Source organism: Peromyscus leucopus, chromosome 14 (genome assembly GCF_004664715.2).
Source record: "Peromyscus leucopus breed LL Stock chromosome 14, UCI_PerLeu_2.1, whole genome shotgun sequence".
NCBI lineage: Eukaryota > Metazoa > Chordata > Mammalia > Rodentia > Cricetidae > Peromyscus > Peromyscus leucopus.
In genome coordinates, this window is record NC_051075.1 from 52852184 (window position 1) to 52877071 (window position 24888).

General features: G+C 46.7%; 1 protein-coding gene across 4 annotated transcripts in view; it reads right to left on the minus strand.

Moving 5' to 3' along the window:
- Nucleotides 1–938: 938 nt before the first annotated feature.
- Nucleotides 939–24888, minus strand: part of Arel1 (apoptosis resistant E3 ubiquitin protein ligase 1) — a 52612-nt gene continuing 28662 nt past the window's right edge. Inside the window, exons 4-20 of one of the 4 annotated variants that reach the window (XM_028876680.2) lie at nt 24249–24445; nt 22491–22728; nt 17797–17966; nt 17434–17614; nt 16993–17240; nt 15205–15282; nt 13316–13457; nt 13094–13215; nt 11794–11869; nt 11303–11412; nt 9974–10153; nt 9433–9558; nt 7405–7534; nt 7260–7318; nt 4171–4260; nt 3580–3755; nt 939–3473 (exon numbers count right to left, since the gene is read on the minus strand). In XM_028876680.2, coding sequence (XP_028732513.1) covers nt 3371–3473; nt 3580–3755; nt 4171–4260; nt 7260–7318; nt 7405–7534; nt 9433–9558; nt 9974–10153; nt 11303–11412; nt 11794–11869; nt 13094–13215; nt 13316–13457; nt 15205–15282; nt 16993–17240; nt 17434–17614; nt 17797–17966; nt 22491–22728; nt 24249–24445 — 2426 coding nt within the window. In that variant the 3' untranslated portion in view covers nt 939–3370. Of the gene's footprint in view, nt 3474–3579; nt 3756–4170; nt 4261–7259; nt 7319–7404; nt 7535–9432; nt 9559–9973; nt 10154–11302; nt 11413–11793; nt 11870–13093; nt 13216–13315; nt 13458–15204; nt 15283–16992; nt 17241–17433; nt 17615–17796; nt 17967–22490; nt 22729–23807; nt 24025–24218; nt 24446–24888 lie in introns of those variants that run through there. The other 3 variants (XM_028876662.2, XM_037210718.1, XM_028876670.2) reach the window with 3 other exon arrangements.

Consider the following 24888-nt stretch of genomic DNA (forward strand, 5'->3'; position numbering starts at 1 on the left):
GCAGCTAAATATGTAACTACGAACATCTGAGGGCTGCCGTGCTAACAGTGCTCACCTCTGGAGGGTGGGTGACTTAGCGCTGTATCCTTCCTCTTTCACTATTTTGTTTGGGGCTTTGTTGTTGTTTGCCATTGAAAGGGTTTTCTTTTATGAGGCAAGGTCTCCCTGTGTTACTCAGGCCGTTCTCAAACTCCTGGGCTCAAGTGATCCTCCTAGCCCAGCCACCCAAGTAGTTGGGACTACAGACATGAACTACCACATCCACCTTGCTTTAACTTTATTTTTTTAAATGTGTGTGCCTGTGCACCATGTATGTACAGACGCCTGCAGACATCCTGGGTTCCTGGATCCCCAGGAACTGGAGCTACAGGTGGTTATAAGCTGCCCAGCGTAGGCGCCAGGAACCAAAGCCAGGTCCTGTGTAAGAGCAGCAAGCATCCCTAACTACTGAGCCATCTCTCTACCCACCCCCCCCATCCTTTTTTTTTTTTTTCAATCGAGACAGGGTTTCTCTGTGTAGCTTTGGTGGCTGTCCCGGATCTCGATCTGTAGACCAGGCTGGCTTTGATCTCACAGAGATCCGCCTGGCTCTGCCTCCCGAGTGAAGGGATTAAAATCATACACCACCGTCACCCGGCCTAGACCCCTCTTTTAACTATTGACTTTCTGATACAGAAAACAACAAATTAATGTTTAAAGGTTATAATAGATTTCCTTTGCTCATATCAAAGTAGCTTTCTCCTCAGGCCCTGAGCACAAAGCCTTTTCCACTGGGTTGGTATCTATAGCCAGGGCTCCAAGTGCACACACTCTCCACAGCAGACTGCTCCCGCTTCCAGGGGAGTCACCAGGAACACAGAGAAGCCTCTCTGAACATTTTCCTCCCCATCTGCCATTGAAGTTCAGCTCCTCCCCCCACTCACACAGTCACTCAGTGCTCGCTTCCTGTAGGTGTTTTATTTACTGTACAAAATATTTACATCTCCAGCTGCAGACGTCCAGACCGGGCCTGACAATGTGCAGCCGAGTTCGGTCTCTGCCAGCTTTCTAGAACCACACCGACATCCTCTTGGTTTTCATTTCATGACTTGTCTCCTTCAAGGACACTGAAAAGCCAAAAGCCAGGGGAGCAGCTAGCCTCCCAAGGGCCTATGTCACAAGGCATTAACAGAAGAACTGGCTAACTAAGGACTAGGAATAGAAAATTGCCCGAGAAATAACACATCTTTTTTTTTTTTCTCTCTCTCCAACATTCTGTATGTCTTCCCCATACTGGCTAGTGCCAAAGCAGTTTTAGAAAAAAAAAAAAAAAAAAAAAAAGGTAAAAGAAACTGCAAAAGAGAGCAAAACTGCTTCTGAATAGTCAGGAGAGAGTACACTGGAATAGAAAATCACACAGTACTAAAGGGTTTGTTGTTGTTAGAGACTCTGGTGCCTACAGACCACCCTGGGACAGCTGCCCCAGCTGGGCTGCCAGTGCCTAGGAGACTGAAAAAGTGCTATAACTAGAGCCTAAAATGATAGGTCTAGCCAAGAATATAAACTCAACCCCCCTGGTAATCTCTGGAGGGGTGCTGGAGCCAGGATCACAGAATCCAGGACAGGAACGATTGCCCCAAAGAGCCAAGCCAGCCCATGTACCCCAGCTGGAAGCCCCAGAGGAGCTGAGAGGCAGGCAGCAGGGGGATGGCTAAACTAGCTTGGACACGTTCCACGGGGAAAGTGTGGGCAAGCAGCAGCACCTTGTCCTGGTCCCTGAGGAGAGCAGTGACCATGTGGCATGGAGGATCCTGGGGTGTAGAGGCCCTGATGCCAGGTCCTAAACCCCAAGAAGTGAGGTCAGCGCCCACGCCAACAAAGGACAAATAATGACTGCCAAGGAGGTCAGGTAGGAATTCTAGCAGCTCAGGAGGGCTTGTTTCTCATGATCCCTGGGAACAGGAGAGCTCAGACATACTTCCAGGAGGCCAAGTCGTAAGAACTGCCTTGCCTCGGGATTCTGTGTACCGGCTGGTTTTGGCAATAAAGATGGCTTGTAATATTCTGAGTGAGTACCTCATCAGAAGTGGGAGCTTGTAGCAAAGCCTTATTAAAGACAGAAACTGGGAAGTCCACGTGATCTTGAGCCTTATGTTGTTTTCATTCAAACACTAATGAAAAGAGATGTTATCATCTTCCAAGAGACTGACAAGTTCTCGTCGATCACACATAATGGTGAACCCAATATAGCTTCCTCCCTCCTGATTCCCCTTCCTGAAACTGATGAAACCAAGTACCTGGAATTGCTAGGTATGGACTGCTGCTGGATCACCACCACGTCTATCCCCAGTGGCCTGACCCAGGACCTGTGATGACAGCTCTTCTGCCTCAGTGCTACCAGAGACCACCACCAAAGAGTTGGCAAGCTATGTTTACTGTCCCGGTCCTTTGCTCCCAAAATTCTTCCAGCGGAGTGTTAAAGACAGCTCTTAACAGACCACATAAACTGGAGACCAGTGGTGATGCCGCGCCATCCTTCAGTGCAAACAACAAGCTCAGAGAAAAGCATCAGTAGTCTTCAAGCCATCCACATGGATGCACACGGCCCTTCCCCGAGAAAAGCGCAGCCAGCATTGGAGGCCACAGCACAGCCACCCTTTACATTCTTCTCACTGCTTTTCTCATCGGCTCAAGCTCAGGAGAAAGCTTAGCACAGTCTTTGTGGAGTGATAATCATCTTCAAAAATGCCCCCAAGGAGTGTCTTCTCCAGCTGTCACCACAGAGACCTGCAGTACCATTGGTCCCCGTCAGTGCCGGCCACTTTCTCTCTGTGCTTCTCTGGGCTACTGACGAGAAGAGGTGATGGGTTGTCCAGGAGAAGGGATCATGTACCAGTCTGGTCAAGTAGTGAGATCAAGAAGAGTATTTCCAATAAAATATATATATATATATATATATATATATATAAAAAAAGAAGAAGAGTATTTCCAAAGAGCAGAGGGTGCCAGAATAAGACAGTGCTTAAGGATCTCAGCATGCCGGCTTTCCAACAGAATTGAGTCCTCCATGTCATCCATCTCTCCCAGCCACTGAGGCAGATCCAGCTACAGAGATCTTCAAAGGACCAAATGAAATGACAGCAGCATGGTCCTTTTCTCATGACTGAGTGGTGTTCAGATAGGTACCATGTGCCCAAATGGCCTGTGGTAAATGTGGACACAGAGCGGGTGAGGTAAGAACAATGCTCGTAGATGGCAGAATACTCCAGACACGAGGGAGCATGCAGTCTCTCCTGGCTAATGGGTATGTGCGTTAAGGTCAGTGGTTATGCTTGGTAACATGTGCCCAGATGCTCTAGAGAGTATGAGCCAAGCAGGCGACAGAGGAGTGTCAGAGCATGCCAAAGCCCTCGCAACCCTCACTGATGGCCAGCTGCAGCATCCTGTGGACCTCTTCATATGAGTCATATGTAGGGAGGCACAGTTGGTTAAAACTGGAAGAACAAGGAGGAAAATGATTAATTCACACTACAAGAAACCTGAGCAAGGGCTAGAAAGAGACTCTCCCACCAGAGATGCTTGGGGCAGCCAGACACCTACCATGTGTGTGCGGTAGGAAGAGTGCTGTGGGTCGGAGCAGCGATGATCTGAAATGAGGGACAGAGGGCAGCAAAGCCTCCAGGCGGAAGCTGAGAGGAGCCTGTTGTGAACTGAAGTAGCCGAGCCAATTCCTCCTGGGTCAGACTGGAAACCACAGTCCAAAACCACCTCATGACCTGGCAGGAAGTACAAGGCGATAGTCACACATGGTGTGCAGCATTTGATCCTAAGGATGTGATCCTTTCGGAAGGAACAGGATACTCTGGGTAGGCACATGCTCCCATTTACAGTTCTATGAGGCATGAATAACTACCTCGGTAAGAATTTACATTGTCACAGGGTCAGATGAGCAATCACCAATTGATTGCTTGGCTCTGTTTACTTGCATTTCCCATTTACTGCCCCAGTGGCAGTCAATGTAACAGTTTGGGGACCCAGGCTCCTTTCAGCTTGGATAACCACCTCTTTTCCCCACATGTATCACCTTTGGCCAGTCAACATGTCAACTTCTTTGACTTCTCTAATTTTTCCTTCTAAAACCTTTCCTCACAAGATGATACCAATCCAACTGTAGAAAGTTTAGCCCATTACCTTTTCTCTGAAATGCCAGGAGCCATCAACCACTACAGCATGGGCTTTGAAGTCAGCTACACTGATGTCTCCAGTACCACACATCAGCAGCTAAAAAGACAGACAGAAGGACAAAGACACACTAGTCAGTTACCTAATTGACATGGAAATTCAGAATCAAAGGAACGCCAGGAGAAAGACAGAAGGTGAGATCACAGTGCCAGAGTAAACTGCAATCGGCCAATGATTCCTAAGCAGTGTGGTCTTTTAAAAAAAAGGCCTGGATATGGGGCCCAGGGGTAGATGCAGTCTAGGGTTGTCAGACAGGCTTAAAGGGGTTTGGCAAGTGGTGGGCAGTGTCTTCCCTGGGGTCCCTAGTACCGCTCTGGCCTCTGGTACAGCTGCTAGGGGCTGTGGGCCCTAGATCTGCCTGTGTCACAGACTCGGTTACAAAGAAAGGCAGACAGATGTGCTTGTAGCTGAGCCTTAGGTCTACTGCATCCCTATCTCTAGAGCTGGATTAGAAGCTTATGTAACTGAAAAGGTGTTTCTGGTGAGCATGCCTAGTTAAGAATTGCTATGGATTCCTTGTAATTAAAAGAAAAAAGTTAAAGAAATAAAAGAACTAAGTATATGTTCTAGCAAAGGAATGCCAAGGAAAAAAGGCAAGTCCTTTCCCCTTGATGAAAATCCCCAGCCCCGTTTATGAGTGTTTTCTCTCAGGATCTATCTAGTCTCCTTTGGTGGACTGAACTTTCACTACTTCCCTTTAGCTCTGCTTCCAGTTGAACAGATAAATTAAAAGATATGCAGAGAGAGAGAGAGAGAGAGAGAGAGAGAGAGAGAGAGAGAGAACATTAATGACATCAGAGCCCTAAACATCTTGTTGATGTCCTAATTTGGTTCAAGATCCAACACGTTACTTAGCAGACTATGAGTATCCTTCCAATAACTATAAGGAATGAAATCTCTTAATAAAGAGACAAAAGAGGGCCAACGAAGCCCTGGAAGCTTTGTTTCGAGACCATGCCAAGCTGATGAGTAACTAGGAGCAGGCTAAGGAGCGACCAGCAGACTGCAGCTTTCCTTTATATGCTGTTACCAATGCTCATGAAAAAACAAAACACTCCAGTGTCCCAAATACCAGCACTGGGTAAGAGGTCTATTAGAAATCTGAGACTGAGAATTCCTTGTTTGGATTTTATATCTCAAAGCACAAAAAGTAATAGAATAATGGAAGGCTCTGACTGTTCTCTGACAGTTCAGCTAACAAGAAGAAGAATTACACAACATCACCTGACACTCAAACTAATTGTTTTCCTTACAACGTTAAAGGAATTTGATCTTTTTGTTGTTTTGTTTTGTTTTTCAAGACAGGGTCTCTCTGTAGCCCTGGTTGTCCAGGAACTCCCTCTGTAGACCAGGCTGGCCTGGAACTCCCTCTGTAGACCAGGCTGGCCTGGAACGGATCCTCATGCCTCTGCCTCCTAAGTGCTGGGAAAAGATTTCTAACAGGAAACAGTTTGCAGAAAGGAACTCCTCATAAAAGCTATGGGAAGTTAAAAATTATAACTTGACTGTATGTATCATCTGTGAGGAGCAACAGCAGGAAAAGACAAACTGACTTTGTTTTCTGCTGTTGTTTTTTTAACTTTATTTATTCTTATGTCGTGTGCTTTAGTGTTTTGTCTGCATGTATGTCTGTGTGAAGGTGTCGGATCCCCTGGAACTGGAGTGAGCTGCCATGTGGGTGCTGGGAATTGAACCCAGGTCCTCTGGAAGAATGGCCAGTGCTCTTAACTGCTGAGCCATCTCTCCAGCTCCCCCCCCCCAACACTTTGTTTTGTTCACTTGACTCATAAGGACTTTAATTCAGCCAACTATAAAAATGGTATATACTTTTTTCTCTTTTTTCTAATATTTATTTATTATGCATATAGTGTTCTGCCTGCATCCCTGCATGTCAGAAGAGGGCACCAGATTTCATTACAGATGGTTGTGAGCCACCATGTGGTTGCTGGGAATTGAACTCAGGACCTCTGGAAGAACAGCCAGTGCTCTTAACCACTGAGCCATCTCTCCAGCCCCAGTATCTATTATCTTATAGCTAACTTTTAATTGATACAAAATGTGAAATAGTAACAGTTACTGTAGATATGCAAACACACACACACACACACACAGTGGTTATGGTCAAAACCCTAAATGTAATCCCATCTTTCACTAGCATATAGTCCAGAAGAGACTGTCTTCTTCACTGCGATTTCTCTGGTATCTCAGTACACAATTCATAGTTCACATATACCTGAACACATACATTCTATAATTCCCTTAAATGTCATAAGACATTATGAAGACTGCACATGATGTCAATACTCCTTACTAGTCGATTAATATCAATAATAGTTAATGGATAAATATTAACTACCACTCTTCATAGACACTTGACACTTTCTGACTTTTGACATTCTAATTTTTAAAAGCTGAAGAACGGGTCATTGAACAGAAGATTAACAAAAGTGGACACAGGCTGGAGAGAGGCTCAGCAGTTAAGATCACTGGCTGTTCTTCCAGAGGACCTAGGTTCTATTTCCAGCATCCACATGGCACCTCACAACTATCTGTAACTCAAGTTCCAAGGGATCCAACACCCTCTTCTGGCTCTGCAGGAACCAGGCACACATGTGGTACACAGACATACATGCAGGCTAAAGACTCACATACATATACTAAAATAAAAATTTTAAAAAGGTGAATCCAACTTTTGCATAATAAAAAACTTTCTGGCTACATAGTGAGACTCTGTCCCACCCTTTAGCCCCCCAAAAGAAAGGACGGACTTTCCTGCCACACCTCTAACAGCCATCAGGAGCCCATTAAGGCATGCTCTGAGAACCGCAGGCGTGGGGCTGGTGAGACGCTCGGAAGGTAAAGAACGCGCTACCAATCAAGCCTGACCGCTTGTGTCCACTCCAGACTCACGTGGTGGGCGGAGAGAAGTCAGTCTACAAGTGGCTCTGCGATCTCCACAGGTGTGACATGGCACTGGTGTGCCCCTCCACACTAGTAAATGAAAAATAACACACAACAAAATGGATTCGAACCCTTACCTCAAGCTCATTCTCGTCAAAAATAGCCAAGAGGTTCTCAGGAACCAACTCATTCAAGCCTGAAACAAGAGTATCCAAGTTAAAGCCATGCCGGCAACTACGATGACGACGCAGACATCTTCAGCAGAAGGAGACAGGGTCCCACCTTTTAGGAAATGCTCCACCTCCTCTTTCACTTGACTGGCCAGCCGATACTGGGCTAGCAAGTTCAAGTAGAAGATTTTATTTGCATTGGTGACTGGGGTTTGAGCTCCACCTGTCATGAGTTCTACAACCTGAAACAGGAGGCAAAAGACAAGGAGAGGTTGTGGCTAGGAAACTGCAAGATGTTTCAGCCTGGCGTGTCCTACAAGCAGCGCAACTGGACTCCCTCAGTGCCGGCCTCAAGCTCCTAATCTGCATTTGGCTTCCTAACGCACTTGATCTACCTTTTGTCACTAACCTTCAGGGCTTACACAGCTTCTTCCACACTCTGCTGGCTGATTTCTAAAGCGGGTGTTAAACGAGGTCTGCTCCCACGCAGTGGAGCAGTGGTGATGCCACAGGAAGATGGGATGTTTGTTTGTTAGCAATAGTTTAATTTAATCCATCTCCTACAGCTAACCCACTGATGACCTTTTCTCAAAGAAGCTCTTTCATAGCTCTGAAATTCTGAGACGGAAACAGTTGTTCCCACACATTCTTCTGTCTCCCAAGTACACAAATGGAAAGAACAATGGATGCAGACGGGGAAATCTGCCTTCCAAACTCCAGCCACCATACTAACTTGCTACTAACAGAACTTCAGTCCGTTAACTATTTGTTCCTCCATTTGTCTCTCTGCAAAGAAAAGCCGAACAAGCTTTTTTTTTTTTTGTTTGTTTGTTTGTTTGTTTTTTCGAGACAGGGTTTCTCTGTGTAGCTTTGCGCCTTTCCTAGAATTCGCTTTGGAGACCAGGCTGGCCTCGAACTCACAGAGATCCGCCTTCCTCTGCCTCCTGAGTGCTGGGATTAAAGGTGTGCACCACCACTGCCCGGCTCAAGCTTCTTGAGTCACCAACAGAATTAGTAAACACACACACACACACACACACACACACACACACACACACACACACCAATAAACAACAATGGAGGGGCACTCAAGGAAGTCCCAAGCAGTGAAAACAATGACCTGGAGATCCTGTGTATGGAAACCAGAGTTGTTTCCATAAAGGAATGAACGCCTCCATTTTAATTGCATTGATGTGAACAATAAATCTTAACTACATTTTTTAGGCCACAGCTAGAAATGTTTATTCACAAAAAACACACCAAATTATAGCAGTAATATAGTATCTATAATTATAGAAAAAAAGTTCTACTGTCTTAATCTACTGAGAATCCCGCTGGTGAAGAACCTGTTACTGTCCCCAGGGCCAAGGACTATGACCTAAGGTTCTGTTCACTTGCAGCTTTGTTACACAAGCTCAGGAAGCCAGGCACAGACCTCACTAGAACAAAGACAGAAAACTGGCATTCCAATCATTTTCTGTAGTGTTTAGTTCTGGGTTTTTTTTTTTTTTTTTTTTTGTTTTGTTTTTGAGACAGGATCTCTCTATGTAGACCAAGCTGGCCCCAAACTCAGAGATCTGCCTGCCTGCATGTGTCTCCCAAGTGCTGGGATTAAAGGTATGTACCACCATACCCAGCTGCCACATCTTTTCAGTTATTGCTACTTTCCTTTTAATTGCATATTGTTAACTAGTTTTGCAGTGGTGGTATCATACCTAATGAAGTTTAGTAATATATTATTATTATGACCAGCTTCATTATTATCATTTGATATCTCATAACTCCACAATGTGACAAAAGCACATTTGCAACAAAAATATATCTGGCCAGTAATCTCAGCGTTCAGGAGGCCAGCCTGAGCTACACAGTGAGACCCTGTCTCAAAAAACCAAACCAACCAACCAAAAAACCCCACAAGACCACCCGAGGATTTGACAATGTACAGACCCTGTGTTAAATGAAGCACCAGCCACCTACATCCCAAGTGCTAATCACTGACACAGTCGTCCTCCCCAGCCGGCCTGTGCAATGACACTTCTGTCGCTCTGCAGTCTTTCCTTCCCTGCACAAAGTCCTACTGGTCCTGCTTTAGAGGGGCCAGGGGCGTAGGGGAACCATAACTCCTCATGGTCTTTATCACCTTATCCAGTTGACCTGATTTGTTATATTTTTCTTCTGCAAAGACCAGCTCCATCTCACTCATGTCATTGTTGAGGATAAAGCAAACTTTGGACTTGTAGAATTCTGGGTCATCTGTTTCAAAGTACTGAGGAGAAAGAAGAAGCACATGAACTCTTTTACCACCAATGAAATTTTAACTGCTTCACATCACTTACATCTTCAATCTTAAAGATAATCAGGCCAGGGGGCTGGAAGAGCACTGGCTGCTCTTCCAGAGGACCTGGGTTCAGTTCCCAGCACCCACATCGAGGCTCACAATCATTTGTTATTCCAGTTCCAGGGGATCCAACACCTTCTTCTGACTCTGTGGGCACTAGGGACGCATCTGGTGTATGTACATACATGCAGGCAAAACATACATATAGACAGAATAAAAATAAACAAATATTTTAAACAAATAAGTAAAAGGGAAAAAATACTTTAGAAAATCAGCTCATATGGAAAGATTCCAGAGGCAATGGCCAGACTGTCTTAGTGGAAATGCACACCTAAGATGTTACCTTGTAATGCATACGGAGTCCAATGATTTGGGCCAGGAAAGACCGAGTGAAACGGGCACGGACCAATTGCTTATAAGCTCCTCCTAGAGAGGACTCATACAAACACTTGCCCACCAGCCGCCCTGCAAACTCATACATCTTCAAGCGCAGGTGAGCCGGACGATTAGGGTTAGGATGCACCTGTCAAAGAAAGAAATGAAAAGTCTTGGACCATTTTCCAACCATCCTAGTTCTGGAAAGACCCTCCCTCCCAATGCAATGTACTACAGTTTGGACCTGGAAGGTCCCAAAGGTGCCCAGAGTGCCATCGACGGGGCTCAGGTTCCTGGGGTACGCCCTGGAAGAGAGCTGCCTGGTGGCCTTCTCTCCTCCATGCCCCAGCCCTGAGGTGGACAATCTTGTCATACTCTGCCACTACAATATGCTGCCTCACCACAGACCAAAGCAACAAAGTAGACCAACCAGGGACTGAAACTTCTAGAACTCTACAGCGAGATGATATTTTCTCTTTATATGCTCATTGTCTCAGGCATTTATTACAGCAATGGAAATCGGGCTCATACCCTTCACCAAGGGAATAAAATTTCAGTTTAAGGAATACAGAGCAGACAACTGAGTAACTGAAAGTGACTGGAGGATGGCTGCTCAAGAACCTTCGATTAGTTTGTAGTCCCAGGATGAGTTGAGTACAGGGGATATGATGCCTGTCCCTAAATGAGAACTTTATTGAACCACAGTCAGGTGCTCTACTTCTGACCCCTCTAGTCAAAGATCTAATACAGAAACCAACTGCCTTAGGCATCTTTCTTTAGAAAATAGCTTCATTATTCTAAATGAGTAAAGTAGCCATTACAATATAATGCTCTTAGCCAAATGCACAACTATCTATTTTTTCCTATTTACACATGAAATAATGGAGCCAAATAAAAGGGAGGCAACTTGATTAGCTCATTACTCACAGCAAATTAAGAGCAAAACACAAGTTGTGCAGACTCCCAGGTCAGCTGTGTGAAGCTCTGCGTACTCAGTCTGCCCCCCCCCCACCCTCCGCGCCCCCCCGGGAAGGCACACTCACTAGAGCTTGGTTGTTGTCCCCCCACCAGGGGAAGGCACACTCACTAGAGCTTGGTTGTTGTCCCCCCAGGGGCAGGCACACTCACTAGCGCTTGGTTGCTGTCCCCCCCCAGGGGCAGGCACACTCACTAGCGCTTGGTTGCTGTCCAGGCAGGCACACTCCTAGCGGGTGCGTCCAGGGGCAGGCACACTCACTAGCGCTTGGTTGCTGTTCCCGTCCGGCAGGCCACCCTAGCGGGCTGAAGGCACACTCACTAGCGCTTGGTTGCTGTCGCTGAACCGGGTGAAGAGCTGACTGGTGGTGTCAAACAAGGCTTTGCAGATCAGCTCAAACCACTCCCGCCGAGGCCCTCCCCAATCCAAAGCTGAAAAGTATAAGGAGATTAAAAGTGAGGCTGGCGTCCACCACCTCCGCTACTTCCCTTCCTTTAGTGACCATTTAACAGGCTCACACCCCTTCTGTTCCACTCCTGGCTCTTCACTGCAGCGCGCCTGCATGGTGGGCAGTTTCTGGACCCTCCTTCCTTCGGGAGAACTCAAGGTATCCTGGTCACTAAGCTCACAGGAACTCTAAGGGCTCACCCACATGTCCGCTCTCCATGCTCCACCACGCCATGCAGCCGGGCCTTCTTCCCTGACTCATAGAAGCGAGGTCTTTTGGGGGTGGAGGGGCTGTTTGGGATTTTTTGAAGAGTGTGGGAGTGGGAAGGAGAACTAAAATGGTAAAATGAAATTTCAAAACCAACCTTCTTCATCCTGGAAAACCACTTCAAAGTTCTTGCTCCAATCTGAGATGGAAAAGTTCCGAGTGGCCTTCAAAGACTAAGGCAGAGAGGAAGGAAGCTGTCAGAACACTGGCTAGCATCCCTCAGCTGCTGAAGACCAACCCCCGAGAGTACCACCACTGCTCCCTAAGACAAGCTCTACATGCAGGTGATGTATGACACATAAGTACGCTTTAGTAACATCATATCCCCCCACCCCACAGGGTTTCTCTGCGCAGCTTCGTGCCTTTCCAGGAACTCACTCTGTAGCCCAGGCTGGCCTCAAACTCACAGAGATCCGCCTGGCTCTGCCTCCCGAGTGCTGGGATTAAAGGCATGCTCCACCACCGCCCAACTCTAGTGACATCATCTTATATGTAAATACACAAATCTCCAGGAGAAATTCAAAACTAAAAAAAAATCTAAATATAGAAACAAACCCCGATGATCCCAGCAAACATGAGGCTGAAGCAGGAGGACTACAAGTTCAAGGCCAGTCTAGTCTACACTGTGACAGCTTCTCACTGGAGAAAAAACAAACACACACACACACACACACCCATTTAATTTGGAATTTGATAGTTATTTTTCTTCTTTTATAAACTTCACTTTATTAATGAAAAACCCCTTGCAGAAAAGTTTTCTTTAAAAAGATTCGAGTAAGTGATAAGCTGTAAACAAAAGAGCTGAAGGAGCCTTGGTGTTAGTCAAGCACAGACTATGCACTAGCTATCTTGATCCACCACCAGGCAAGGCCCACACAGGGGGAGCCATGCACAGGGAGTGTGGCTGAGAACGGGGCTTTCCAGGCACACCTAGCAGAGCCAAACAGCACCGACACTTCTGGACAGGCACCAAGCCTTCTCACTCCTAGGGAATGTCAGACCATGCCAATGGCTGTGTGGTGGAGACACACACTCATCAGGTGGTGTTCCATGTCTAGCAGCCCACAGTGACAACAAGAATGACTTCTTCCTTCTTCCCCAGGGCTGACTAACAGGCCACCTCTCTAACCACTACCTCCACCCTACACTGTCCAGGAACTACGTCAGCACAGACCGGAAAACTGCTGTGTCCTGAGTCTCCCCTCCGCTGCATGCTTCCAACACAGTGGCCCCAACCCAGGATAAAAAAGTATATACAATGAAAGAGCAAGTAAGTCTCTAATATGTTTAAAGGGAGAAGTTTATGGTTCATTAAAAGGATGCACTGCAGAATACAGTCAAATACTGAAGAGGTCCTTAGCTGGAGAACTCGCATATCAAGATGAGACTTTACTTACCGATTCCAACAAGGCGTGTCTGCTGACCTTCAGGGTGACTTTGGAATGAGGTCTCTTCACATGTACCTGCCGAAGCTCTCGTTGGAAAAAGTTCACCTTGTCTTGGAAGGTCTCCGAGCCTCCTGAGGAGCAGCAAGGTTCATTACGACTTATTACAGACATGCGGAGGAGCACTGCTCTCCAGCTCTCCGTCCTCGTGGTCCACTGCCTCCCCACCCTTACCGATGTTCTTGTGCAGGGAGCGGATGAAAGTGGCAGCTAGAATGTTCCTTTCCTTGCAGCTGAGCTCCACAGGAGGCTGAATACCATCATCCACCACCAGTGTGAGGAGCTTGTGAACAGGATCAGGGCCAAGATATGAAAACTAGCAAAGAAAATTTAGAAAGTGGTTAAGTTCATCTATCAATCCCTTAATTCCAACAAAGCCTTTCAAATGCTTACTCTGCTACACAAACAACAAAAACAAGGCACTACTGTTTTTAGTAAATAAGTACTGCCAGGAGTCTATCTCGGTTATCTCATACCTTTATTTAGTGTGTGCGTGCGTGTGTGTGTGCGTGTGTGTGTGTGTGTGTGTGTGTGTGTGTGTGTGTGTATACACGTGTATGTGTACAGGTGCATGTGCCACACAGCACACAGGGGCAGACACCAGCCTGCGGGCATCGTTCTCTTCTGTCACCACACGGGGCTGGAGGATGAACTCTGGCCACTAGACCTGGCTTGCACGTCTAGCTGCTGAGCCATCTCGCCAGCCCTTCCCGATGCTCTACAATGTACAGGTCCGTGTGTCTCTGTTGTTTTTAGTGTGTGTACCCATGCTGTGTAGGGGGTATAGTTTTCAGGAGTTGGTTGGTTCTGCCTTGCTAAATACTCTAGGCTGCTTGGCCTTTGAGCACTCAAGTGATTCTCCTGTCCCTGCCTCCCATCTTGCCACAGAGCACTGGGGTCACATGCCACCACATTCGGCTCTTTACACGGGTTCTGGAGATCGACTCAGGTGGTCAGGCTTGGTTGACAAGGACTTTCACCCACTGGGCCATCTTGCTGGTCCCTTTTCAAGTTCTCATTGAACTTATTTGAGTCATAGAAAAAACTGCCTTTAAGTAAGGATCCTGGGCAACACTGTAGACCTTCCATCTAAAGTTGAAGAAGGAGCAACTGCTATTCCAAAACGCCTGGAGAAAGTGATCTTCATAAACAATATACCCAAGCCTCTGGGGCAAAGCTTAGATTTAGGCCCAGAACAATTAAAAAACACAACTACAAAAATCAAAAAGAGAAAAAATTTAAAACATGAGGACACTCCTTCTCATAGAACAAGCTTCAGCTGCACAGTGCGCAGGTGAGCAGAGCGCAGGTAAGCAGGGCACGCAGGTGAGCAGAGCATGCAGGTGAGTAGAGCACGCAGGTGAGCAGAGCGCAGGTGAGCAGAGCATGCAGGTGAGCAGGGCACAGGTGAGCAGAGTGCAGTGAGCAGAGCGCAGGTGAGCAGGGCACGCAGGTGAGCAGAGCATGCAGGTGAGCAGAGCACGCAGGTGAGCAGAGCGCAGGTGAGCAGAGCATGCAGGTGAGCAGGGCACAGGTGAGCAGAGTGCAGTGAGCAGAGCGCAGGTGAGCAGGGCACGCAGGTGAGCAGAGCATGCAGGTGAGCAGAGCACGCAGGTGAGCAGAGCATGCAGGTGAGCAGGGCACAGGTGAGCAGAGTGCAGTGAGCAGAGCGCAGGTGAGCAGGGCACAGGTGAGCAGAGCACGCAGGTGAGCAGAGCACGCAGGTGAGCAGAGCGCAGGTGAGCAGAGCACAGGTGAGCAGAGCACGCAGGTGAGCAGAGCACGCAGGTGAGCAGAGCGACCACACCTTTGAAAGGCAGCTGAGGACAGAAGGCACTGGAGAGCACTCTAAATCGCTACTGGTACAAACTAGGCAATACCCAGTTTCCACAGCACACTCCCTGAATACTCAGGGCATTTAATGAGGGATAACTTCTTCTTTGTTTGGAAATGAATGGGAGAACTTTCAGAAACAATGAAAGCACTCAAAAAAAAAAAAAAAAGTCTGACCACCCCAAAGTTGAGGCCTGCTCAGCAGGAGGTAGCCCTAAAGTTCAACTTACCTTTGTTCCAGGGCACACTCGGAAGGTGTAGAGGCGCCAGGGGATGATTTTCAGGTAGAATTCCTTCACAGAGAATTGCTGGGGACCAACAGAAAATGAAGTGGGTGATAAAGAAGAGAGCCCTGTTTGGGTGTTATAAGGCAAATACCAAGGTCGTGTCTACATTTTTCATAATAACAAAAGGATAATTAGTCAGTACTAAAATAAATATATCTGTAAGGCAAACTAAACCCTGACAGTCCAGTTCCACAGACACGGGTCATCATCTCAACACTCAGGTCTGACTCTCATTTTGGGATGCTTGGAATTGGTCCTCACCTTACGAGCATCAACCACTTCACCTTGGAACAAGCAGGGCCCTCCCTCCCTCTGCCTTGCCTGCTGCTCGTGACTCCCCAAGCCCACATCCAGGAGCCGCACTCACTGCTCCCCCCCATTTGACGTGGGTTTGCTGTGGTTTGGTTTGAGAAGGTTTGACTCCCTAGCCCAGACTATACTGGGACTCACGATAGCTCAGGCTGGCCTCCATGTCACAGTGAGCTTGTTTCAGCTTCCTGAGGACCGAGATTAGATGCGAGCCACCATGCCTGGCCCTTTCTTCCTATTTGGATGGTACTAAGGACTAGGCACGGATGGGGAGTCAGGAAGAAGGCTGGAGAGAAACAGTGGGGATCTTACACAAAAGGTCATAATTAGGTCCACCTAATTATGAGGACAAAGAAGGTTCTTCTTATGCTGTTTAGAAAAGGAGGAAAGACAGTGCAGGGTTTGTTTGTTTCATCTGAATGTGTGTCATACCTTTTCCCTTTTTTCAGTGCTTGCGACTGCCCCTCACATGCCATAGGCATGTTCTAGCACTGAACTACACCCCAGTCCCAACATTTTCCCTCATGACTTAAAGACCAATGCTCATTACAGGAAACTTCCAACCACACTAAAGGAGGAAACAGTTGGCCGGTTTTAACAATGACTGATTCAGTGCCAATTCCTGCAATGTTTCACCCCGCTCAGTTCCCTCCCTGCCACCCCTCCACTACACATGAAAGCTAGATTTGTAAACAAAGATGGCACACAGAAGAACACTGGAAAGCACAAGAGAATTTGAACCCAGCTTTGATTATGAGATTAAAGGTTGTAATAGGATGTTCCAACAGTCTCATTCTTGTGAGGACTGGATGAAGAAGAAAAGACAGCCAAAAGAAAGCCTCTAACAAGGCGCCCTGAGCTCTAGGGCTTGGGAAGTTCACCCTCCTGTCTCTGCCAAGCTCTTCCTTACAGTCTTGAAGCCTGGTATTGACAACCATTTAATGTGGTTTCACATCATCACAGAATGAAAGATCAAATTGTTGCAATACAGCACAGGGGGCCAACAGTGACTCTGATCCCACTGAGGACTTCTTAATGATCAAAGAAAAAAAAAGTAGCCTTCTTAACAGTCCTGAGAGCTCCACCTTAGACAATCTTCCCCAGAGCACTCAGAGGATAGAATGTTCAGGTACTCAACGGCGCTGAGAGACACAGTCTGGCAGAGATCTGCCCTCGTACAAAGCGAACCCCTGCAGCAGCAGAGGGCACACAACATTGGGAAGCCTCTCTTAGTGTCTCAGAAACTCTGCAAGGAGATGACTCTGCCCCACTGGCACTCAGACTCCACTTTATGGTGTCTGTCACTGGATGTCAGTGGTATACAGACTCGGGCACTCAGACTCCACTTTATGGTGTCTGTCACTGGATGTCAGTGGTATACAGACTCGGGTAGGGGATTTAGGCAAGAAAAGGGGCGCCAACCTTTGGTGACACATAGCAGTACACCTTCTTGGGTTTCTTCACCTTCTCGGGGGTGTGGCACTCTGAGGGTGAGTCTTCTTCGTCCTCCTCAATAGCGGTGGAGGGCCGGCGCTGAGAGGAGCTCATATGCATGGGAGGAAGATGCCACGGTGTGCTTGTGCAGCTGTTGGTGTTATAAAGGTAAGCCTCAAAGTAAATGCTCACTCCTGAGGTGGACACATTTCGTTCAACAATATTCTTCTCATTCTCTGAAGTACAAAGAACAAAGTTTGAAGTGGGAATCAAGAGAGGACAAACTAACCTACTGATGGTCACTCAGTGTACTACCGGGCAGTAAGTAAGATATGCTCAAATATCAAAGGTCTGGGGGGCGGGTGTCGGAGAACAGACAGAAGGGGAAGAAACGGCTGGGAAAGGACCAGGGCACAGCTTTCCACTCACCACTCAGGACTATAATGTCAAATTCGCCATTATTGATGGGCTGGTTCTGGTATGAGATGCAGGCATGGAAGCAACCTCGAGAATGCAGGGTGAGCCGCAGAAACACCTGGCATGTCTGCCGGTTGGATGTCACCGACTTCTCAAATGAGACTTCATCATTCTCTCCTTCTTGAGCGCCGAGCTGCAGGAAGTAAAGAGTGACCTGACATGCTTCCCAAGAACTCTCCCTCCTACGGCTCCTGTAATCTATGCCTCACGCTTCCTACATGGACAAGACGGCTCAGAAGTCGGGGGAAGATAAGAGCCGGGGTGAGCATAACAGACCTAGCTTTCTTGCACATGGGAAGCGAAGGCGGCTCTCACCTCATGGATGGACAAGCCGTAGTTGTGCTCATCTCTCAGGGACATGGAGTTGTTGGTTGGGTTGTCGTACTCATCTCGGGGCACTATTTGCAGAGTGTGTGGTTGACCACAGGTCAACACAAGAGTAGAAAAATGGCACACAATTTTGGTTTTGGAAGGAACCACCATTCCTGAAACAGACAATGAAAGACAATGAAGACCAAGAAAGAAAACAGATTTACAGAAATGAGCTGTGGGGACTTGTTTTCTGTTGTTGCTTTTGGGTCTGTTTTTATTTTTCTTGTTATTTTTAACCATTTTCTACATCAAACAAAATGGGGGAAAAGAATCTGAAGAAGCCAGAACTAAAGACACAAATACAGTGCTACAATTTCCCAGAGAGCCTTCGAGGTGGACCTCACAAATACAGTGCTACAATTTCCCAGAGAGCCTTCGAGGTGGACCTCACAAGTGAGTGCTCAGGTCAGGGGTGGTGACACACTCTTCAACCCCAGCACTCAGGAGGCAGAGGCAGGCAGAGGTCTGAGCTCAAGGCCAGCCTGGTCTACAGAGGGCGTTCCAGGACAGCCAGGGCTAGTGAGATAGGCTGGCAGGTCAAGGTGCATGCTCTGCAAGCATGGGGACCTAACGCTGATTCCCAGAACTCACGCAAAGGTGGAAGGAGGGGAAAAATTGTTCAGAGGACAACAAAGTTGTCTCCTAATCTCTATGTTCAGACCTGCCTGTCATTTGAATGTACTCACACTCCTACACACATACAAATAAAAAAGAAGCACTGAACAATGGCAAAACTAAAACTATAGGGCCCGAAAGAGGTGCAAATCTAACAAAACACATACAACAACTGTATATTGAGCACTACTAATGCTGCGAACAAAGAAAACTGATTTTAAAAATATACAATTTATTCTTTAAGAATTTCATACATGCATACAATATATTTTGGTTATATTCATCCATACCCTCCCCAACCCATCCGTACCCATCACATCACATGCCCCTCCCAACTTCATGTCTTCCCTTTTTAACCCACCAAGTCCAATGAGTGCTATCCCTTGTGCATGGTTGTAAGGACATCAAATAAATAAAATACAGCGTGCTTGTGAATTAGAAGAGTCAACACAGAGGAAGTGCTAACTTGCCCAAGTTGAAATACGGGTTTAACACAATTCTTACTAAAATTCTAGAAAAATACTCATAAATTAGATACTATACCAAAATCCGGATAGAAAGAAGAAGGAACTGGAATTAGCTAAAGCAATTTTGAATTATAAATTTGAAGAATAAATGGAGAGGAACCAGTGTAGGCGATATGACAAGGACAGTAATCCAAGCTCTGGTACCGACTGGGGGGGGGCAGAACCATCAGCCAATGGTACACAGTACAGAGCCGCAGACAGACCACCACACATGTCCCCAGCTGATTTTTGACAAAGATGTCAAAGCCCTATCTATGAAGGAAAGACAACCCTCTTAACATATGGTCTGTCGGCAACCAGAGAGCTTCAAGAAAGAAGAAAAAAAAAATCAAAAAACCTTGACATAATCTCATATACAAAAATTAACTAAAAATGGAGCATGGCTTTAACATAAAATGTGAAATAATGAAACTTTTAGAAAAACCAATGGAGAAAAATCTTTAGGATCTGGAATTAGCCAGAGATCTTAGACATTAAAAGCATGATCGTGAAAGGAAAGAAACTTTATTGATATTAAAAATGTTTTCACATCATGGGATATCCTATTAGAATGAAAAGAAAAGCCAGATTTTAAATGTTTGACAAGGGACTAGTGCATAGAATTTATCTTAAAAGGCTCTCGCCGGGTGGTGGCGGCACATGTCTTTAAACCCAGCACTTGGGAGGTAGAGCCAGGTGGATCTCTGTGAGTTCAAGGTCAGCCTGGTCTACAGAATGAGTTTCAGGACAGCCAGGGCTGCACTGAGAAACCCTGTCTTAAAAAACCAAAACCAAACCAAACCAAAAGAAAAAACCCTAAAGATTTGATTATCAAATACGTTGGTAATTACATTCCAGGGCATTTCCTTGAGAAATGAAAACTTACATTCACACAAAAAAGATGTGCATGAATGTTAATAGCAGCTGTGTTGATAATAGTTAAGAACAGGAAACCACCAGTGTGTCCTTCAATGGGTGAACAGTTAAACAGAGAACTATACCACTGAACAGTACCCACAAAGTGGGACCAACTAGATGAATCTCCGAAATTCAGCCAGCCTTGAGAAGTTGCTCAGTATGAGTCTAACACCCTCTCTAACACCCTTCAAATAACCTAGTATAGAAACTTGCTTTGGCTTTGGGACTGTGGTTTGAGACAGGGTCTGGCCAAGGAAGACCTAGAGCTTCTGATTCCCTGCCTCTACCTCCTGAGTGCCCGCACTACAGATCATTGCTGACATGGGTCACCATATCTGGTTTTTGTAAAAGAAATGGAAAATAGGCCGGGTGACGGTGGGGCACACCTTTAATCCCAGCACTCAGGAGGCAGAGGCAGGCGGATCTCTGTGAGTTCGAGGCCAGCCTGGTCTACAGAGTGAGATCCAGGACAGGCTCCAAAACTACACAGAGAAACCCTGTCTGGAAAACCTACCCACCCACTCCCACCCCCCAAAAAGGAAAATAGATTACTGGTTTCCCAGGGTTCGGAAACCAGTCTGTGGAAGAAGATGAGTGTAGACAGCTACAGAAGGTAATACAAGGGAGGAGCTGTATGATGGCAGAAATGTTCTGTGTCCTTTAAAAAAACAAACAAACAAACTTAACAATTTTTACTTTATTTTATGTGTATGCATGCTTTGCCTGAATGAATGTTTGTGCACCATGTGCATGCCTGGTGCTCATGGAGGCAGAAAAGGTTGTAGGATGCCCTGGGAATGGAGTTACAAGATGGTTGTGAGCTGCCATGGGGTGGCTGGGAATTAAAGCTGGATCCTCTGGAAGAGCAGCCAGTGCTCTTAACCACTGAGCCATCTCTCCAGCCCCATGTTCTGTACCAATTACAGTACTAACTGTATTAATGTCAGAAACATCACCAATATGCTACAATCTGAAAGATGTTAGTTACCACTGGAAAACTAGGTAGGAGTATACCCGATCTCTTATTTATCATGCATGTGAATATAGAATTCTCAGAAGTTTAATTTGGAACAGAGATGGTATGTAAGGATATAAATAGTTCTCCACTGGTGGGAAGAAGAATGTGCAATTCAGGTGGAAAGCGTCTGTGTGGGCGGCATTCAGGCAAAGGAGGCTGACCGGTGCAGAGGCTTATTCTGTCTTCCCTGCTCTAGACAGAGAGAGTTAGGGCCAGTCGAGCGAGACTCGGTAATCTCCCTAAGACTTCAGTCATTAGGTGTGACCTCCAAAGTTAGCTAAAGGGCCTATCATTTTTATGGATACCAAATTAGCCAATACCTAATGACATCTCCAAAACAATGCCAGGAGAGCATAAAGCACAGGACTCCAACACACTAAACACTGATGTTGTAGAACTAAGAGTCAAGAGTTAGAAATCACAGTTTGGACCTCAATGTCAGTGAGCATGTGTTATCTGGCATAAAGGCATGATCGTGGGCAGGTGCTCTTCAGTGTGAAGTAAAATACATATTGACAGTACCAGTGGATGTGGGCCAAGGTGCTTTTACTTGAAAAGTCTTTTAAAAAAATTAAAAAATGTACCTCCTTTCTATTCTGGTATCCTTGGCCCTTAAGAGCCTATCAGACTGACTGCTCAGCAATTTATTCCGAGAGAAATAAAAACACATGCCCACACAGACCCATACACAGATGCCAAAAAGACCGCAAAAGCATTACTATTTTCCTCATTTGAAAAGAAAACATTGCCTCCAAGCCTGCTGACCTGAGTGTGATCCCCAGGACCCACATGGAAGAAGGAAAGAACTGACTCTACAAGCTGTCTCTGACCTCTACATGCACACTGTGGCCTAGACATGCGCCCCCACAATAAATGGTAGATAGGTAGATAGGTAGAGATAGACAGATAGATAGATAGACAGACAGACAGATAGATGGGTGGGTGGGTGGGTGGGTGGACAGACGGACAGACAAACAAGAACATGTACGAAAATGTTCACAGTAGTCTTACTCTTGTTAGCCTAGAAGCAGCATGGAAAGAAATAATGCAGATGTCCATAGCTTACAAAAAGACAAACAACACATGGCATATTACTTGTCAAGTAAAAGAAAGAAGAACTAAACATGATAGAGCATGGATAAACCTGAAAAGCATTACATTAGGTCAAACAAGTCAAAAAAGGCCTCATATTTTATGATTGTGCTGATAGACCTTCCGGAGAAGGCAGCTCCAGAGCAAGAGACTAGCAGCTGTAGTTGGGGTTTGGCAACAATGTTGCTAATGGGTCTGGGGTTCCTCGAATGTGGTGATACCAGCTGAGCAATCAATTTTACACCCCATTACATTTTAAATTGATGAATTTTGTAGCCTGGGAACATAATCTCAACATTAAGTGTTATTTTTTAAAGGAACTGGGAGTCCTGTTCAGTGGCAGAGCCCATGCTTGGCATGGGCCCTGGATCCCACCCCACCCCACCCCCCCCCCCCCCACCCCACCCCACCCCACCCGAAAGGACAAAAAAGCACAAAGAAGGGACTGGGGAGTAAAGGGAGAAACCAAGAATGAACCAAGAACCCACCAGGCTGAAAAATTTTGTAGTAGGGACTATAGGCCACATTTAATCCACCGAGCTTCACAGTGATCTCATAACGCCCAGCCTTGCGCACAGTGAAGGCCACCTTTACCACGTTGGAATTTGGCTCCTGGAGGACTTCCTGGGTCACCGGAATTTCCACTGCTAGTTCGACGTGAGAGATGTGAACTCGCAGTCCCACAGGCCGATGTGCGGGGAAAGGCTGTCCGTTCTTATAGAACAACTGCACAGGAGGAGAGGGTGGGCGCCCGTTAGTGAAACTGAGGCAAAGGACCACTTCCCACATGATCAGAGTGCGGGCAGGGGAGGCAGCTGGCCCAGGTCAGTCGCACTGGTAAACCCCAGTGCCTGCCTGCTCCTTTCAGGTCTGCTCTGAGGAACACAGTGAGAGGCTCTCATACACACAAGGAAAACCATGAAATCATGGACAAGTTCTTGGCCTGTTTGGAGGACAGGGCAGCAGCATACACCACGGAGTCAAGAACACGCCCACTTCAACCCGAGCTTTCTGAACGGGAACTGCTGTCTCCTCGGGGTTCCCAGCACGACTCTACGGCCAACACTAAACCAAGTGTGAGGCAGTCAGCCAACAGCACAGCATCTAGCACTGGCCCCGAGGAAGGAGGCACCGGCAAAGGTTGAGGGATTCAGACTCACTCGGCAAACTGAATCCGACCGACCTAGTGGAGAAGGCGCTGTATGGGTTGTAAAGTTTCTTTAAAGTGCCAGAGAGTAAATGTTTATGGCTCTGTGGACCATATACAACCATCCTAATTATGCAAATGAAAGGCAGCTGAAGGACAAATGAGCATGGCTGTGTTCTAATGAAAAGGCATTTACAATGCCAGGCGGTCAGAGTGGCGCATGCCTTTAATCCCAGAATCTGGGAGACAGAAGCAGGTGCATCTCTGCGTGTTCAAAGCCAGCCTGGTCTACATAGTGAGTTCCAGGACAGCCAGAGCTACAGAGTGAGACTCTGTCTCTAAAACAACAACAAAGGAGGAGGACGAGGAGGAGGAGGAGGAGGAGGAGGAGGAGGAGGAGAAGGAGGAGGAGGAAAGAAAAAAGGAAAGAAGGAGGAAGAAGAGAGGAGGAGGAGGAGGAGGAGGAGGCGGCAGCGTTTACAGAAACGGGCTTGCTTGGGCTTTCAGGCTAGATCTACTAATTCCTGATCTACAACACCTCCTTCCACACTTCCTTCTTCTCTTGTGTTTCTTCTCCCTCCCATTTGAGACAAGGTTACACAATACAGCTCTAGAATTATGTAGACCAGGCTGGCCCAGAACTCAGAGATCTGCCCACCTCTGCTTCCTCAGTGCTGGGATTAAAGACGTTTGTTTTGGGCTTTTAATTTTTGAGCCAGAGTCCCATACAGCTTAGGATGGCTTTGAACTCCTTATGTAGACAAGGATGACATTGAACTCCTGATCCTCTTGCTCCCACGTGCTGGCATCATAGTAGTGCAAATCCAACCAGCCTCAATACTGCTTTTCTTATTAGGCTTTATACTTCATCATAGCTGTGTACCCAGTAAACCAAAAGAATAGGAAAAGTCAAGGCTCTTCAGATATTAACAATCCCCAAGTTCCTGGGAGGGACTGAAAAACAAGGGAAAATGTTAGCATCAGCCTGCACCACCAAGACAGCACTGTGCCCTGGAAAGCAAGTGACTCAGAAACCACTATGGGTACGGAGACAGAAACATTCCCTTACATGCACTCGGAAGGCCATGCTGTGGCCCACCTCATAGGGGTCCTTCCAATCCCAAGACACTTTGCAGGACCGGGGATCCAGGTAATTTCCCCGCACGTAGTCATAAATGGTCCGGTCCCCGCGGCGCTCACGGTCTTCATTCTGAAGAAAGCTGACTACACGTGCGGCAAGCTCAAGGAGGAACTTAATTGTGAAGAAGAATGCAACCACAGACACTGTGATTCCACCTGTGTAAAAGAGAAACACACCACCTGCCAGTTACACACGATAGCTTCCATAGCACATGTGGTCAGCCTCCAAAGCTGACAGGCAGTCTAGATGAGTCTGCAACATTGTAAAAACAAACACTAGACCGGGTAAAGAGAGAAACTTCTAGACCAGTAGTAGGTAACTACAGTACTCAGGGCAAATCCCACACACTGCCAGTTTCCCGTAAATAAAGTTATGCTGGGACATTGCCTCACCCTGTCCTAAACAAACTGTGGCAGCTTGTGCACCACCCAGGCAGGGCTGAGAATTGGAAGAATACTAAATGTTTTTCAGAACGGGAACATATTTGCTCTCCTGCCTTTTACAAAAAGTCTGCTGAGCCCGTTCTACTCCCTGACACCCACACAACGTCCCCCCACCTTCCCGCCTGTGCTGCCCCCAACAGAAGCAGTCAAATCCA